The following is a 14,558-nucleotide window of genomic DNA, read 5'->3' as shown; positions in this document are numbered from 1 at the left end:
ATAACAAATGTTCCTGAACTTGGTTTTCTGAGTCATGTTTCAGCCTCATTAAGGTAAGCACAGAGGTACGTATCATCATCCACTATCAAAGGTATGGGACCTAAAACTCACAGTATCGAAAGACAGGCACTAGTGGTTGCCAGAGGGTAAGGGGGGTGGGGGGTGGGGGGTGGGAGATGAGGGTAAGGGAGATCAAATATATAGTGATGGAAGGAGAACTGACTCTGGGTGATGAAAACACAATGGGATTTACAGATGATGTGATACAGAATTCTACACCTGAAATCTATGTATCTTTACTAACAACTGTCACCCCAATAAATTTAATAAAATAAAAAAAAATAAAAAAAATAAAAAAAAGAAAGAAAGACAGGCACAGCACATTCCTGAGACATTTCATGAACCCAGGAATATACAACCCTGAGCTTCCAGGAGCTGGTGAAGCGGCCTACCTGGCGTACATGATCTGCAGTGCTGTGAGGACATGGGACAAGGCCTGCTGCTTGGCCAGGTTTCCATCCAGTGACAGGAGGATCTTGGCAAGAGAAGGGCGGTTTGGCTTGGCACTCCCTGCACTACTGATTTTATTACTGGCAGCAGATGAGTCGGCATCTGAAGGTACACCTAAAAAAAGAAAAAGGAAATTTGGGTTCAATTCGTAAGACCACAGTTTGTTCTATTTTGATCATTTGACCTTTCAGTTTAGTTCCAAAACACACTGCAATCTGCGTTTTGCTATTTCACAGATTAGGTTCATTAATGGTCTTTCAGAGTAAAAAGATCTCACTTATTTTATCTTATCTATACTTCCATAAAGAAGCTATTTTCAGCAAAGGTTCACTGTAACTGCAAAAAGATACAGCTACTTTTGCAAAAGGCACTTACAATAATTTATGTTATACATATGTAAGCTGCAAACATGCTGCAATAACTGTCTATATTTACTTACCATTGAAAGTAAGACAACAACAACAACAAAAAATCTAAAACAATGGAGAGAAGACAAGATGTCCTCCAATAAACAGTCTTATTGGTCACGTTCCAGCTCACCGCCCTGAGAGTTCCTGGTCTCAGCAGAAGGAAGGGCCTGTGTGGAGCCAATGGTCTCTGTGAATATAGGTGTCAGAGCTCATGTGAGGGTGGCCCGTGTGGCCAGAGTTCCCAGGACAGGACCACAGAAGAGAGAGATGCCCAAGAGTGCCCTGGCGAGGTGCCGTGCCCTTGCCCACCCAGCAGAGGGTGTGGCAGACACTGGTGGGTGCCTGTGTGAGGTGGAACTGCCCAAAGCCACAGACAGAACTACGTGAAAGGACAAGAGGCCTAGCACACAGAGGGGAACACCTTGCAACTTACAGGGCCCTAAGGAGCGTACACAGGAGGGTCTTGCCTCAGTGGTGGGGAACAATTAGCCCCAGACTAACATTGGGTCAGGACCCTCTTAACAAACCCAAAATCAAGACCCAAATGGATCAAACTTTTTCAGAGTAACTTAGCTGTATGTAAGCTCAAGAAGATTTATAGACATACACAAATCTCCGGAACATCCAGAGCAAAAGTCACAAGGGATGGATCCCAACCAAAAGTTACCATGTAAGCAGAAAGGCAGGAAAACACTGCCTAATTCAGAAGTAAGAAGAAAAACCAATCTGAACAACCCATAAGTCACAAAGATATCAGCAGACAAGGAACTTAAAACACTCATTACATTAATAATATCTGTATTCCATATGTCCAAAACAAGAACTAGAGACATAGAAGATACAAAAATGCCCAAATCAAATTTCTAAAGAGTAAAGTACAATATCTGAGATCAAAATAATTGGTGATATTCACAGCACATTAGAAAATTAACAAAAGACTACTGAATCTGAAGACATAGCAACAGAAACTACCCAAAATGAAACACAGAAAAGAATGTGGAAAATGAAGACAGCATCAGTAATCTGTGGGGCAACTTCAAAAGACCTAAGGTACGTGAAACAACAGTTCCTAATAGAGAGGAGACAGGAAGCTACAGAGAAAAAATTTTTGTGAAGAAACAGTGACCGAAAAATCTCAAAATTTGATGAAAATTATAAACCCAAACATCCAAGAAGCACAATGAACCACAAGCACCAGAACCATGAAGCCATCCTATAATCAAATTGCTCAAACCCTGGGAGACAAAGAAAAAATCTTAAAAGCAGTCTGAGAAAAAAGATACCTTCTATACAGAAAAACAGAGATAAGAATGACAGTGAATCCTCAATGAAACAATGCAAGCTACTAGACAGTGGGACATCTTTAAAAGCATGGAAAGAAAAAACTGTCAACCTAGAATTCCATACCTAGCTAAAATATATTACAAAATAACAACCAGTCAGACATAAAACGCTGAGAGGAAGTATCCCTGGCACGTGACAGGACATAATAAAGGAAGGCCTCTGAGCAAAAGAAAATTATGCCTGACAGAAACATGGACCTGCAAAGGAGGGGGGAGCACACAGAAAATATCCACAGAAGTGAATAAAGAGACAGTCTTTCCTTATTACTTAAATCATTTTAGTAGATAACCCAATGTTTGAAGAAAATTAATAAAAATACTATGAAATTTACAGCATACAAATAAATGTGTGACAACAATAGCACGAAAGCTAGGAAGGAAGAAACAGAAATATACTGTTGTGTGATTCATATACTACATGTGAAGTGTGTAATGTCACCTGAAGGGAGACTGCAAGTTAAAGGTATATAATACACACCTTAAAGCAATCACTAAAGTAACACAGTAAGTTAGAGCTCATAGAAACTGAAGGAGAAAAAAATAAAATCATAAAAAATGATTCAAAGGAAGGCAGAAAAAGACAACAATGAACAGCTAGAACTAACAAAAAATAGCAAGATGATAGAGTTGAAACAAATAGACCAATAATCATATTAAATGTAAGTGGAATAAACACTCCAATTAGAGATTGTCAGAGCAAATTTTAAAAAGCAAATTCCAACTATATGTTGCCTACAAGAAAGCTTCTTTTAGTAGAAAGACACAAATAAATTAAAAGTAAAGGGATGAAAAAGATGTAACACAGTCCATCATGGTATGTGGAATAACAAGGCTTATGTACTATAAAGCACTGATCAAAAGAAAGCTGGAGTCAGACAAATTAGATTTTAAAGCAAATAATTTCAAAAAGAAGGTAACTGTCATGATAGCAGAATCAGTTAGCTAAGGAGAGAAAAGTAAATATTTATTAGAAAAGTAGGAAGATCCTAAATCAATGACCTACGCTTGTAATATAAGAAACTAGGAAAGAACATATTAAACTAAATGAAGACTTAATAAAGATTAGAGTAGAGACCAGTGAAGTGGAAAACAGAAAATCAGTACAGAAAAATCAAGAACACCATAAACTTGTTCTTTGAAAAAAATTACTAAAATTGATAAACCTGTAGACAAACTGGAAAGAGAAGATACAATTACCAATATAAAAAATGAGATGGCATCACTACAGATTCTACAAATATATAAAAAAAAAAAAAAAAAAAAAAAAAAAAGAAGCAAATATTAAGACCAATTTTATGCCAATAAATTCAACAATTTAAATGACATAGACAACTTCCAGCAAAGGTATAAATCTTATTAAAAAAGAAATAGGTAACCCTGTATTTATTAAAGAAATTAAGTTTTTGGTTAAAAAAACAGAAAGAAGCCCTACAAAGAAAACTCTAGGCCCAGATGGTTTCACTGGTGAATTCTACTGAAATCATACCAATTCTACACAAAATAATCAGGCTAAGCGAAAAAAGTGAGACTAAAAAGAAAAAGAAAAGTGACCCCCAGGGACAGAAAGTCATCAGTGGTGTGGGAGGCAGGAGGGCTGGGAAGGGGATGACACAACGCTGGCACAGCATGGCTGCCCGTAGCTGGCGTCAACATGGTGGTGCTACTCAAGTCCACGGCGCGGCTGTACCCGCAAAAGGAGCTCACAAGCACACCACCTTACCCAAGTAGGAAGCACCTAACGAGTCTCTTGCAGTCTGGAAGAGGACAGGTTCGTGGACGGAGGGCGTCGCCATGTCGACCGTTGTCCACGCCACACTGTGCGAAGACCCGCAAGCCACTCGCGTGATCTTCTGGCCTTCTAAGCCTTGCACAAGTGTGGGCTTTCTATTAACTGTGGTCGTGCCATTGCCCTGTTGGCCATGGTCATTGTCACCCCAAGCATATACCTGTTAAGGGGTACAAAACACAGTATTTCAACATTTTAGAACATTTTCTTTAAATTTACTTCACAATTCTTGCCAGTGACTGTATTTACGTAACATCAATCCAATGAGTTCACCTACTGTTTTGTTAGAGGAAGGAGGGAGGTTCTCCTCTCAATTAAGTACAGTAACTTATTTTTTCCCTTATTTTACAAAGAAAAATGACCATAAACAATATGCTCATTTTTCAAGTGCAGGAGTCCCCCCCTTATCCACGGTTTCAGTTATCCTCAGCCAAATGTGGCCCGGAGCCCGTCACAGCAGCTCAGGGGACAGGCAGCACGCACCCCGGACAGGATGCCCTTCCATCACACGGGCACGCACACCCTCTGAGACTGCGACAACCCAGACACGCATGCCAGTTCACCTCACGGGCATGTCTTTGGGACGTGAGAGGGAACACATACAGACGTGGGGAGAATGTGCAACTCCACTCAGACAGTGGCCCCGGCCAGGAATCGATCTTTTTTTCCTCATCAATATTATATCATAATGACGTTTAACAAAATGACATTATTTGAGGACCTGCTATAGATATGGTTTGGTACTATCTGCGGTTTGAGGCATCCACTGGGGGTCTTGGAACGTGTTCCCCACGGCTAAGGGGGCACTGCTGCAATTCACTTCTTGGCTTTAAAGAGTTAGAAGGCATAATTCACTTTTACTTCATTTTGATTAAAAAGCAGTGTGCTAAGCTGTTGTCATCAATGAATTTTTAAAACTACGGTATAATGTCCGTGGGCCTATCATGGTATGGCTTCTCAAAGTGGGAAGAGGAGTAATACCGACAAGGGTAAGTTTGTTTCTCAGATCTTCCCATGAGCTGTCAGTTTCTGAAGCAAAACATTGCTCCTACCTTAGCTGGAGGGGCACCTTCAACAGCCACCAGCCCCACATGGGCTCTCGGGTCAGAACACCTGCCCCCCTGACATGTGCCTGCCCCACGCTGATGACTGAGCAGGCAGCAGGCACTCACAGGAACACAGAGGACATGCCCCCTCCCCCAGCTCTTCACGGACCAAGACCCATCTCATCTCAGCACGAGTGACACTGGATGACGAGGACTGGTTACGCCCTTGGCTCACCTGCCCTGCGTCCGTGACTGCCAGGCAGTGCAGGGCCCCGACGGCCACGTGCACGATCTTCTTCCCTCTCAGTCCTTCCACCACCTGTGGCTTCCTTACGTGCACATCGGAGCCATGGCCCAGCCGGAAGTAATCACCCTTCCCCCTGTGAGGAGCCACACACGCGTCAGTGTACGGTGACAGTCTGGGAGCGTTCCACAGTGAAACACTCGCTGCCAACGGCCCTAGCTCGGCGACGTCACAGTGCCCCGCTCTGGGGCTACGTGATAAGGCAGGACACCATTCACTCTGCTAGCAAGACCCCTCAGGTGTGTTTCCCACTATCTAAGTTACTGAGGTAGGTTTTCATATAGAGATTGGAAACATGATGAACAACCTCAAATGCCTCTTAAAAGTCCTCTCTGGTGCAATTTTTCTCCAGATGCCTCTGGGTCACGATACTCAGCAAAGGCCCAAAGCCCGCTGGGTGCCTTCTTTAACAAAATAAGCTTCCACAATAAACACACGCGCACTTTTTCAAGATGAAAGAAACCAGAAATCTGTTTCCCGCCCATCTGGTCAGCAGGCTTCCGGCAAAGTTAGAAAGCAGGAGAAGTCTCCACGTAAACCTCACCCACATAGGAAAGACAGTGGGGCTACAATGTCTCCAGTGCTCTTTTCCAAACAACCCAGCTATAAGGAAGTTTCTTCTTCTACTGTCACCAACCCCATTCAAAACAGATACGAGGGCAGAGATGCCCGGATAGTAAAAACCCCCCTCTGAGGCTGCCCGCACACATGAGTTCACCTACCACGTCCACACCACGCCTGACTTGGTGAGCGCCAAGGAGAACTGAGCGCCACACTCGATCTGGCACACCCCCTGGCCGTTGAGCCTCTCGATGTTCTGGGGAACGTTGCAGCCTTCACTTCCTCCCCGGCCCAATTTCCCAAAGTCACCGTCACCCCAGGAAAATACCAAACCTAGGTTTAAGAAAAAGATTCCTCAGGCCAGCGTCTCACCACACGCCCTCAGAGGTGCCCAGATGGGAGCTCACCTTCGTCGGTCAGAGCCAGGGTCTGGGCGTCTCTACTCCCACACGCAACCTGGATCACTCGGTGACCAACGAGAACTTTCACCTACTCGAGCACAAATTGAAAAACAGAATCAAGCAAAGCACGTAGGGAAGCAGGGGGATTTTGTGCAGACTGGAAGCCAATAATGCACTTGTCCTAAGAACTTTCCTAGACACGAAGCCTATCTTCTCGTGAAACCAGCACCTGGTAAGCTCTGTAAGCAACGAAAATGTCCATAATCACCATTTTAGGCTTCAGCTGTGTGGTGTTGTCCCCGTGGCCCAGACGGCCATACTCTCCCAGGCCCCAGGTGTAGAGCTCCCCGCTGGATGTGAGGGCTGCGCTGTGCGAGCTCCCACAGGCGATGTCCCGGATCCGCTTGGTTTTCAGAGCCTCGATCAGCCGGGGTTTGTCACAGTTCCTAAAGCCAGAAGAAATCGCATTCCCTGTGATCAGCACAGCCTTTTCAAAGCAGGCACAAAAGGATGTCTCCAATGATGCACAGCTGCAGATCGGCTTAACAACCAAACTTAAAACAACACGTGGGGCGCAGTCACACTCACAGGTAGTTTTTACAACTATACTTTTAGGTTCCGTTTTCGTAAATCACCTGTCCTATGTATTTTCTGCAGAATAACCATTATTATCAGTAGCAGTTTCTTATTAGGAAGTAATACGGGAACTGCTCTTACATTCTGCTGAAGTGGCCGAGCTTGCCATCGTCACCTTCACCCCAGGAAAACACCTTGCCGTCCACAGTCAGCGCAGTGGCGTGCCGGCCGCCTGCAACATTCACACACAAGTGGGGGCCAGAGTCAGTTAACAGAAAGCTCACAGCATAAGCTCCAACTGCCTGGCACGCAGCATGTATTCAATGAGTACGTGTGGATAAATGAACAAATAGGGCCAACTTTTCAGGGTGACAACTACATAAAATAAGCTAACTGTTTATTAAATGACAAAGTTGAAATCATAGAAAGAATTTTACTTGCAAAGAAAAGGTAAAATAATGCCGTTTATTATGGCGTTCCTGTTAAATAACTAAAAGATCAAAGTCAGATGAAAGTGAAAACAAGTGCCCTAGCAATGAGTCACATTATCGAACACCATGGCAGCCAAACCTCTGAGAACCCCAGCAGGGGGACGATTTGAGCCCAAATGCCATCATTCGCAGTCTTCCCATCACACCAGCTCCTGTCTCTCCCGGCACAGGCCACCCTCCTGCCTCAGGACTGAAGATGACCGCCTTCACTGGCATTTCCTTTGTCACCTGTGCCCCTGGCAGCTCCTGGGCTCCCAGTCCCCCACACACGCCCAGAGAAGATGGACACAGAGACGTTTCAGGGAAAGAGCTCTAGAGGGGCTGAGCGGCTGGAGGGACGCACATCTTGTGTTACCCAGAGCTGTAGGGCCATGTGCCAATGGGGGTGGACACAGAGCTGCCATACTGGCACTGGAACCCCTCCAGATTTCTCCATAGGAGAAAAGCAAATGTCCACCTCGCTCAAGCCACCATCACATGGTGCCCAATTTCAGCCTGTCCGGCACAAGCTGAGATCTGCGCCTCACTCAGTCCCAGTCCTCTGAGGCCTAGCAGTGCTTCAAAGTGACACTCAGAAAGGGTCGGTAAACTTGATTAATGGGTCTTCCTTATCACTGGGGTTCACAGACACTTTGGAAATCTAGAGAAAGGTACAGGTTCTTTCCCAGAAAGATAACATCTTCCAGCACAGAGTATGATGATTAAGAGACACTGGGCACCTGGGGCCATGGCTCCCAGACTGAGAACCCTCCTTTGAAGGATGCCCCACAGTCGGGAATACCAACAACCACTGATCCCCAAAAAGCTTCGTGTAGCAACAATGACCACCTGGAGGTCGATGTTATCCAGTTTCATTCCTGATAACTAGGTAGGACTTGGAAAAGAACACAGGACACCTCAGAAAACATTTAGGGCTCTAGCTGCTCGTGGAGTGTGCCAACCCCACCTGGTACCTGAGTGGAACATTTAGGGCCCTAGCTGCTCGGAGTGCACAGACCCCACTGATACCTGAGTGAACAGCCACCTTTTTGACCACGTAGCTGCTGAGTGCCGTGATCTGTCGAGGGATGGGCACCGTCCCGCTGGCCATGCCCAGCCCAAGCCGGCCGTTCGTGGCTTCCCCACAGGCGTACACCTTCCCTTCCACAGTCACTGCGAGGAAAGAGAGTGAGCGGGGCTCACGTGTCACAATACAACAACTGTGTTTTTAGTGCTAAGCATAATTTAAAATTTTTAATATTAGAATAATCATACCTGCAAACAAACTTTTGGAACCACCAGCCACCTGTACTGCATTCAGAGTAGACAGTGTCTCAGAGAACGAAGGAACCTTTATCTAGAACAGGATTATGTTTTAAGCAAAAGAAGGAAAAAGACAGTTTTACTTCCACTTTTCAAATTACAAGTAACCTTATTAGATGATTCAAGGAATTGTTAATTTGTGTGATTATGTTAACCAAAACAGTGATTTTCTCTTATGGATACACAAGAAAGTATTTTAACAATGAAAGATATACCGAGATTTACTTTAAAATAAACAGGGGTGGGGCTGTGTAAAAAATAAAGGCAAAAAACATGACCATCTGCTGGTGACTGCTGAAGGTGGCACGGGGACACCAGGGCTCAGGTCCCTGCTCTTCCCATGTGGGCACATTGCCTCCACAGTAAGAGGTGAAAGGTGAGCTACATCTGTGCAAACATCTGGGAAGCTACATCTTATCTCAGGTCAGGTCCTGCTCATTCTTATTGAGTCTGACACCCCTAAGAAATTATGCACTTAAATTTCCCATTGTAGATGCATGTGATTTCATTCAAAATTCTTAAAGCCCCTAAGAAACCTTTACAATTCCCACATGACAGAAATTATCAAACAGTCACCACTATGGGGGAAGAAAGGGCTCCATCACAGCACAGGGCGCCCAGCCACCCTCTACAGGCAAACTCCACGGGGCCATGTGCCTCGGCTCCCCTAGACAGCCCTCCACAATCACCACCGACTCCCAGTTCGCTGCCCCCTGCCCACCTCCAAGTGGGGTTCAGGGCTGTTCAAATTAAGACAAAAACGTGTTGTGCTTGAACGGAGAGACTTAACGTAAACCTTCTCACTTTCCTTCCCAGCTTCTCAACAAAGCAGGTAACAAGGGGTCTATGTGGTGACGTCTCCCACAAGACCCAAAGGGAGCAGACGCTCATCTGAAAAGAAGCTGCTTCCAGGCACTAAAACCTGGAGGAGTCTGTTCTGTGGCTCGGCAGGTAGGAGACACAGACACGGAATCCAACCCTCATTCAGAGGCAGCCTCTGTCCTGTCTACTCTACGTCATGTCTCCTTCGTCTCTGTACCTCTGCGGCATTTTCTACACATTATTTTTTCATGGTGGGCAAAAATGTTTATTGTAGTGAAGGCAAGATAAATATAATTAAGAGTCTGTAATTGTCATCTCTGTGCTTGTCAATCTTTTCAAAAGGGTATTTTCTAAGTTTATAAAACAGCAATAATGCAACTACACCTACAATGTACTCTTTTCCCAAAACAGAGGCTTTTCGGAAACTAAATTTGATAATGTCTGTGGGTTCATATCAAGAATTACTTTAGCAAAGTCAATTTGATTAAAAGACAACACAGAAGGTAAAACCATTGTAAAAACTTCCAAAGAGGCCTGGCTGTTGCAGGGTCCCTCTCAGCCAACAGCACCAGCAAAGGTCCTCCTCAGGCACGTGGTGACAAGTGGCACCGGGACTTCAGGCGGGGGCGTACCTTAGAGCCTTTCAGCCCGCCCAGCTGGTCCTTGTCATTCAGTCCCCACACAAACACTTTGGTTCTTATGCTGGCCGCCGATTCCAGCCCCGCAGCCTTCTTTCTAATAAGGCTAACCAAGAGAAATGAAGAGAAACACAGGTCATTCAGCACAAACATTTCAGAGGTGAAAGGAAAGCACCTCACACACACAGCTTGCTGGTTACTATCAGAAACTCTTCAAGTTCTGTTTTAATACAGTCAAGCCTCAAGCACATACAGGAATAGTATGCCAGAGGGTCACAACTTTAATGCAGCACGCTACTTTTCAATGTCTTTCATTTTTGTGGAGACCGTTTGTGACACACCATGCAGTCGTTTCTCCCCATATGCCAAGTTAAACATAACAGCCGTTTTACCAACTCAGAGCAGTTCCCGCCCCTCACCCTGACACACAGCTACGACAGACGTAACTGGAGAAAACATCGGCTAAATGGCCTGGAGTCACCACTGGGACTGGCATTGGGGCGGTACCCCTAAACCTAGACACATGTTTGGTCATTTTTCCACCAAAAGGAATAATAAAGTACCATCTCTGAAGCACTCTAACACAGACACATGTCCCAGAGCAAAATGTGACTTTCTTCCTTTACACCGTCCGCCCAGCACACTGGTCAGCTGGGCTGGATATCCCCACATGCCTTTTCTCCCGGGAGGCCTGCTTGTACCCCGGGGCTGGCAGCTGGCACCTGGCACCTTGCTCATCAGTCTCCTAATCTGCCCTCAGTGGGTGGTAAGTGTAATCAACAAAGCACCCCCATTCTTGAACTTGGTGAGTTGAACTTGACAGTGTTAGATTTTCTCGGTTGACAGTATGATGCCAGAGGCTAACGGACTACTTCTTCAGTGTTTGAGGCTTTTGGCTTTTGTGTGCTTTGCTCTGTTTTATAAGTTACGATGGATAACCGAAGGCTCCAGAGACTAAGTTCCAGACAGGTAAGATTTTTTAAAACATGTTATATACTAATGAATATTGACTTTAAGGGATCAAAATTTTATGGTTTGGAGATAAAAATGTAGGGAAGCTCTTTTAACTCATATCAGACACAGGAGAGCAAACATATGCATACTTTGGTTACTTGAAACACCTCGCAACACATGTTTAGCCTAAAATATGTAGCGGACATCAGGAGTGATATCCAGGACATGTAAGGACTGGTACCATTGAAGGGCCCGTGGGCAGCCTGTGTAGGCACACCCTGGCCGGGCCTGCCCTGTGGGAGACTGCCTGGGCACTCACTCCCCTGGGAGGTATTAGCTAATTAATTATGTCTGATAGAAAAAAACACACATTACATTCAGATAGCCAGAATTTCTTTTGTTACTATATTCAATTATGCAAAAATTTCATCAACGAATAAAGCTCAAACTTTTTTGGTTATTTCACACATACAGTAAGTAGCATAAGTACTAATTTTTTAATTTTTTTTTTTAAGATTTTTTTTATTGGGGAAGGGGAACAAGATTTTATTGGGGAACAGTGTCTACTTCCAGGCCTTTTTTCCAAGTCAAGTTGTTGTCCTTTCAATCTCAGTTGTGGAGGATGCTGTTCAGCTTCAAGTTGTTGTTCTTTCAGTCTTAGTTGTGGAGGGCACAGCTCAGCTCCAGGTCCAGTTGCCGTTGCTAGTTGCAGGGGGCACAGCCCACCATCCCTTGCGGGAGTCGAGGAATTGAACTGGCAACCTTGTGGTTGAGAACCCACGCTCCAACCACCTGAGCCATCTGGGAGCTCAGCGGCAGCTCAGCTCAAGGTGCCGTGTTCAATCTTAGTTGCAGGGGGCGCTGCCCACCATCCCTTGCGGGAGTCGAGGAATTGAACTGGCAACTTTGTGGTTGAGAGCCCACTGGCCCATGTGGGAATCGAACCGGCAGCCCTCGGAGTTAGGAGCATGGAGCTCTAACCGCCTGAGCCACCGGGCTGGCCCAAGTGCTAATTATTTTTGACCAATTCATTTTAGTAACTGTTGAATAAGAAAATGCCGATCTATAATCCTTTCTCTGAAGAACTGTGATTTATTGAAGTGAACTGGCATTTTCCTTAACGTGATGCATGCAGACACCATCAGTTTGAACTACATCACACAGTGTAACGTAGATTCTGGATAAGGTAGTGTTATCCATACTATTCTCTTTTCAACTTCCATGCAATTTTCCAAAATAAAACAGGACAGAATCCAAACCCATGTGCCTGGAACCTGAGAACGACCTCATTTGTCACCACAGTTGCCGCCCTTCATGACCAAGAGAATGGTCTAACAGAGTGTGGACTGCTACGTCAAACACAGAAAATGACCAGGGCAGTGGGCAGTGTGCAGCAGAGCTCAGCTGGCACTGGAACCCACCTCCTGTGCAAACCTCTGGGACCCAGCTACACCAGCAATGCAGTGTTAACAGGCAACTGATTTCACAGCTTTTCACGTAGCCATTTCACTTTTGGCAACTTAATAGGAAAATACAATTTATCTGAGGACAGTGATGTGAGTGTACTTAATGCCACTAAAAAATGGTTAAAAAGGGGGCCCAGCCTGGTGGCTCAGGCGGTTAGAGCTCCACGCTCCTAACTCCGAAGGCTGCCGGTTTGATTCCCACATGGGCCAGTGGGCTCCCAACCACAAGGTTGCCAGTTCAATTCCTCGTGTCCCGAAAGGATGGTGGGCAGTGCCCCCTGCAACTAAGATTGAACACAGCACCTTGAGCTGCGCTGCCGCTGAGCTCCCGGATGGCTCAGTTGGTTGGAGCGCGTCCTCTCAACCACAACATTGCCGGTTAGACTCCCGTAAGGGATGGTGCATGGCTGGACCCCCTGCAACTAGCAATGGCAATTGGACCTGGAGCTGAGCTGTGCCCTCCACAACTAAGACTGAAAAGACAACAACTTGAAGCTGAGCTGCACCCTCCACAACTAAGATTGAAAAGACAACAACTTGACTTGGAAAAAAGTCCGGGAAGTACACACTGTTCCCCAATAAAGTCCTGTTCCCCTTCCCCAATAAAGAAAAAAAATGGTTAAAAAGGTACACTTTATGTTATGTATATTTAATCATAATAAATTCTTTACATTTAAAAGTAAGCAATATAATACTCAGCAAAGAAGCCTTAAAACATATGCCACACCACATCATTTCTAGGAAAACACAATTAGGGACAGGGCAAAAAGAAAACTACAAGGATATATACCAACATATTAACCGAACTATTTGAAGTAGAAAAAATAAATATTTTAATTTCCCTTTTTAAATGATATTTTCCTACATACAATGTGTTTCAACAGTAAATATTTCCCTAAAATTAAATCAAGTTATAGTTTTTGAAAAGGCAACTAAAATGTATGAAACATTCCTGTGGGTCCAAAACCACTCTCATTATGAGACGCAGTCTAACTACTTATTTACTGCTGAAGTCAGAATTTTGGAATGAGCACCAGAAAAACCCACATGGCTCTCACCTGCCACTGCTGCCTTTCTCATCTTCCTCCTCCTCGTTATCTGAAGCTAAGAAAGGAACGGCAGCCACGTCCTCCTCCTCAGCACGGATGCGTCCCAGCAGGACGAGCCCATGGATTTTACAGTCAATCCCTGAGCTCCGGCACTGCTTTATTGCAATTTCAACAAACCTGTGGTACTGGACACAAAAACAGTGAGCTGCAGGCTGTGTGGGCCCCAGCACATGAGCCGCCGCAGTGTGGGCAGGCTGCCTGGGATGAGGATTGAGCCCTGTACTGCCATAAGAGCCCTTTCTGCGAGTCAGGCCTGTCTGGTGAGCTCACGATGCACAGGACACTGGTTTGCTTAGAGAAATGAAATACTAGAGAGCATTATGGAATGACTGCGAGCCTTTCTGTCTGAAAGTTTCTTGAACCAAGATGTGTTAAGCAAGAAGTTAAATGTCTGATAGTTCACACAGCCTTCATAATTGTTAAAACATAATAAAAATATCTGAAGATATACAAATTATAGAAAATAGTACAAAGAGCTCTGTGACCCATCACCTACTTGAACAATTATCAACGTATGGCCAATTTTGTTCACATATGCATTATCCTAAGAAAGTTCCAGGCAGCATGTTGTTTGAAAACTTTAGTACGTATCATTGAAATAAGGGCACTTAACAAAGTATCCACATCACACTTACGACAGCTATGGCAGAAGTTCCTTATATCAACTAACATGCCCACTGTGACCAAATTTTCTGGCCAGCTCATAAACATCTTCCTACTTCTGGCAAGAAGACAGCTCCTCGCCACCTGTGCGGTTGTCTGTGAAAGCTGGGGCTCTGTCCTGCGATGCCCACTTCCTACACTGCACTTCACAGCATCCCACCCGCTTCCCATGAACA

At 44.9% G+C, this 14,558-nt stretch overlaps 1 protein-coding gene across 3 annotated transcripts in view; it reads right to left on the bottom strand.

Annotated features, from left to right (window-relative positions):
* HERC2 (HECT and RLD domain containing E3 ubiquitin protein ligase 2) overlaps positions 1–14,558 on the bottom strand; it is a 154,079-nt gene that overhangs the window by 35,202 nt on the left and 104,319 nt on the right. For all 3 annotated transcript variants that reach the window (XM_019753190.3, XM_019753191.3, XM_019753192.3), the window contains exons 56-66: positions 13,669–13,844; positions 10,185–10,296; positions 8,683–8,764; positions 8,437–8,580; positions 7,079–7,169; positions 6,630–6,807; positions 6,368–6,449; positions 6,122–6,293; positions 5,331–5,475; positions 3,984–4,209; positions 453–624 (exon numbers count right to left, since the gene is read on the bottom strand). In XM_019753190.3, the coding sequence (XP_019608749.2) occupies positions 453–624; positions 3,984–4,209; positions 5,331–5,475; positions 6,122–6,293; positions 6,368–6,449; positions 6,630–6,807; positions 7,079–7,169; positions 8,437–8,580; positions 8,683–8,764; positions 10,185–10,296; positions 13,669–13,844 (1,580 nt within the window). The remainder of the gene's footprint in view (positions 1–452; positions 625–3,983; positions 4,210–5,330; positions 5,476–6,121; positions 6,294–6,367; positions 6,450–6,629; positions 6,808–7,078; positions 7,170–8,436; positions 8,581–8,682; positions 8,765–10,184; positions 10,297–13,668; positions 13,845–14,558) is intronic.

The sequence above is a fragment of the Rhinolophus sinicus genome, chromosome 13 (genome assembly GCF_057876585.1).
Source record: "Rhinolophus sinicus isolate RSI-liver-muscle chromosome 13, RSI-T2T, whole genome shotgun sequence".
Taxonomy (NCBI): Eukaryota; Metazoa; Chordata; class Mammalia; order Chiroptera; family Rhinolophidae; genus Rhinolophus; species Rhinolophus sinicus.
Note: the sequence above shows the minus strand (reverse complement) of the source record. Positions and strands in the feature narration are given on the sequence as shown.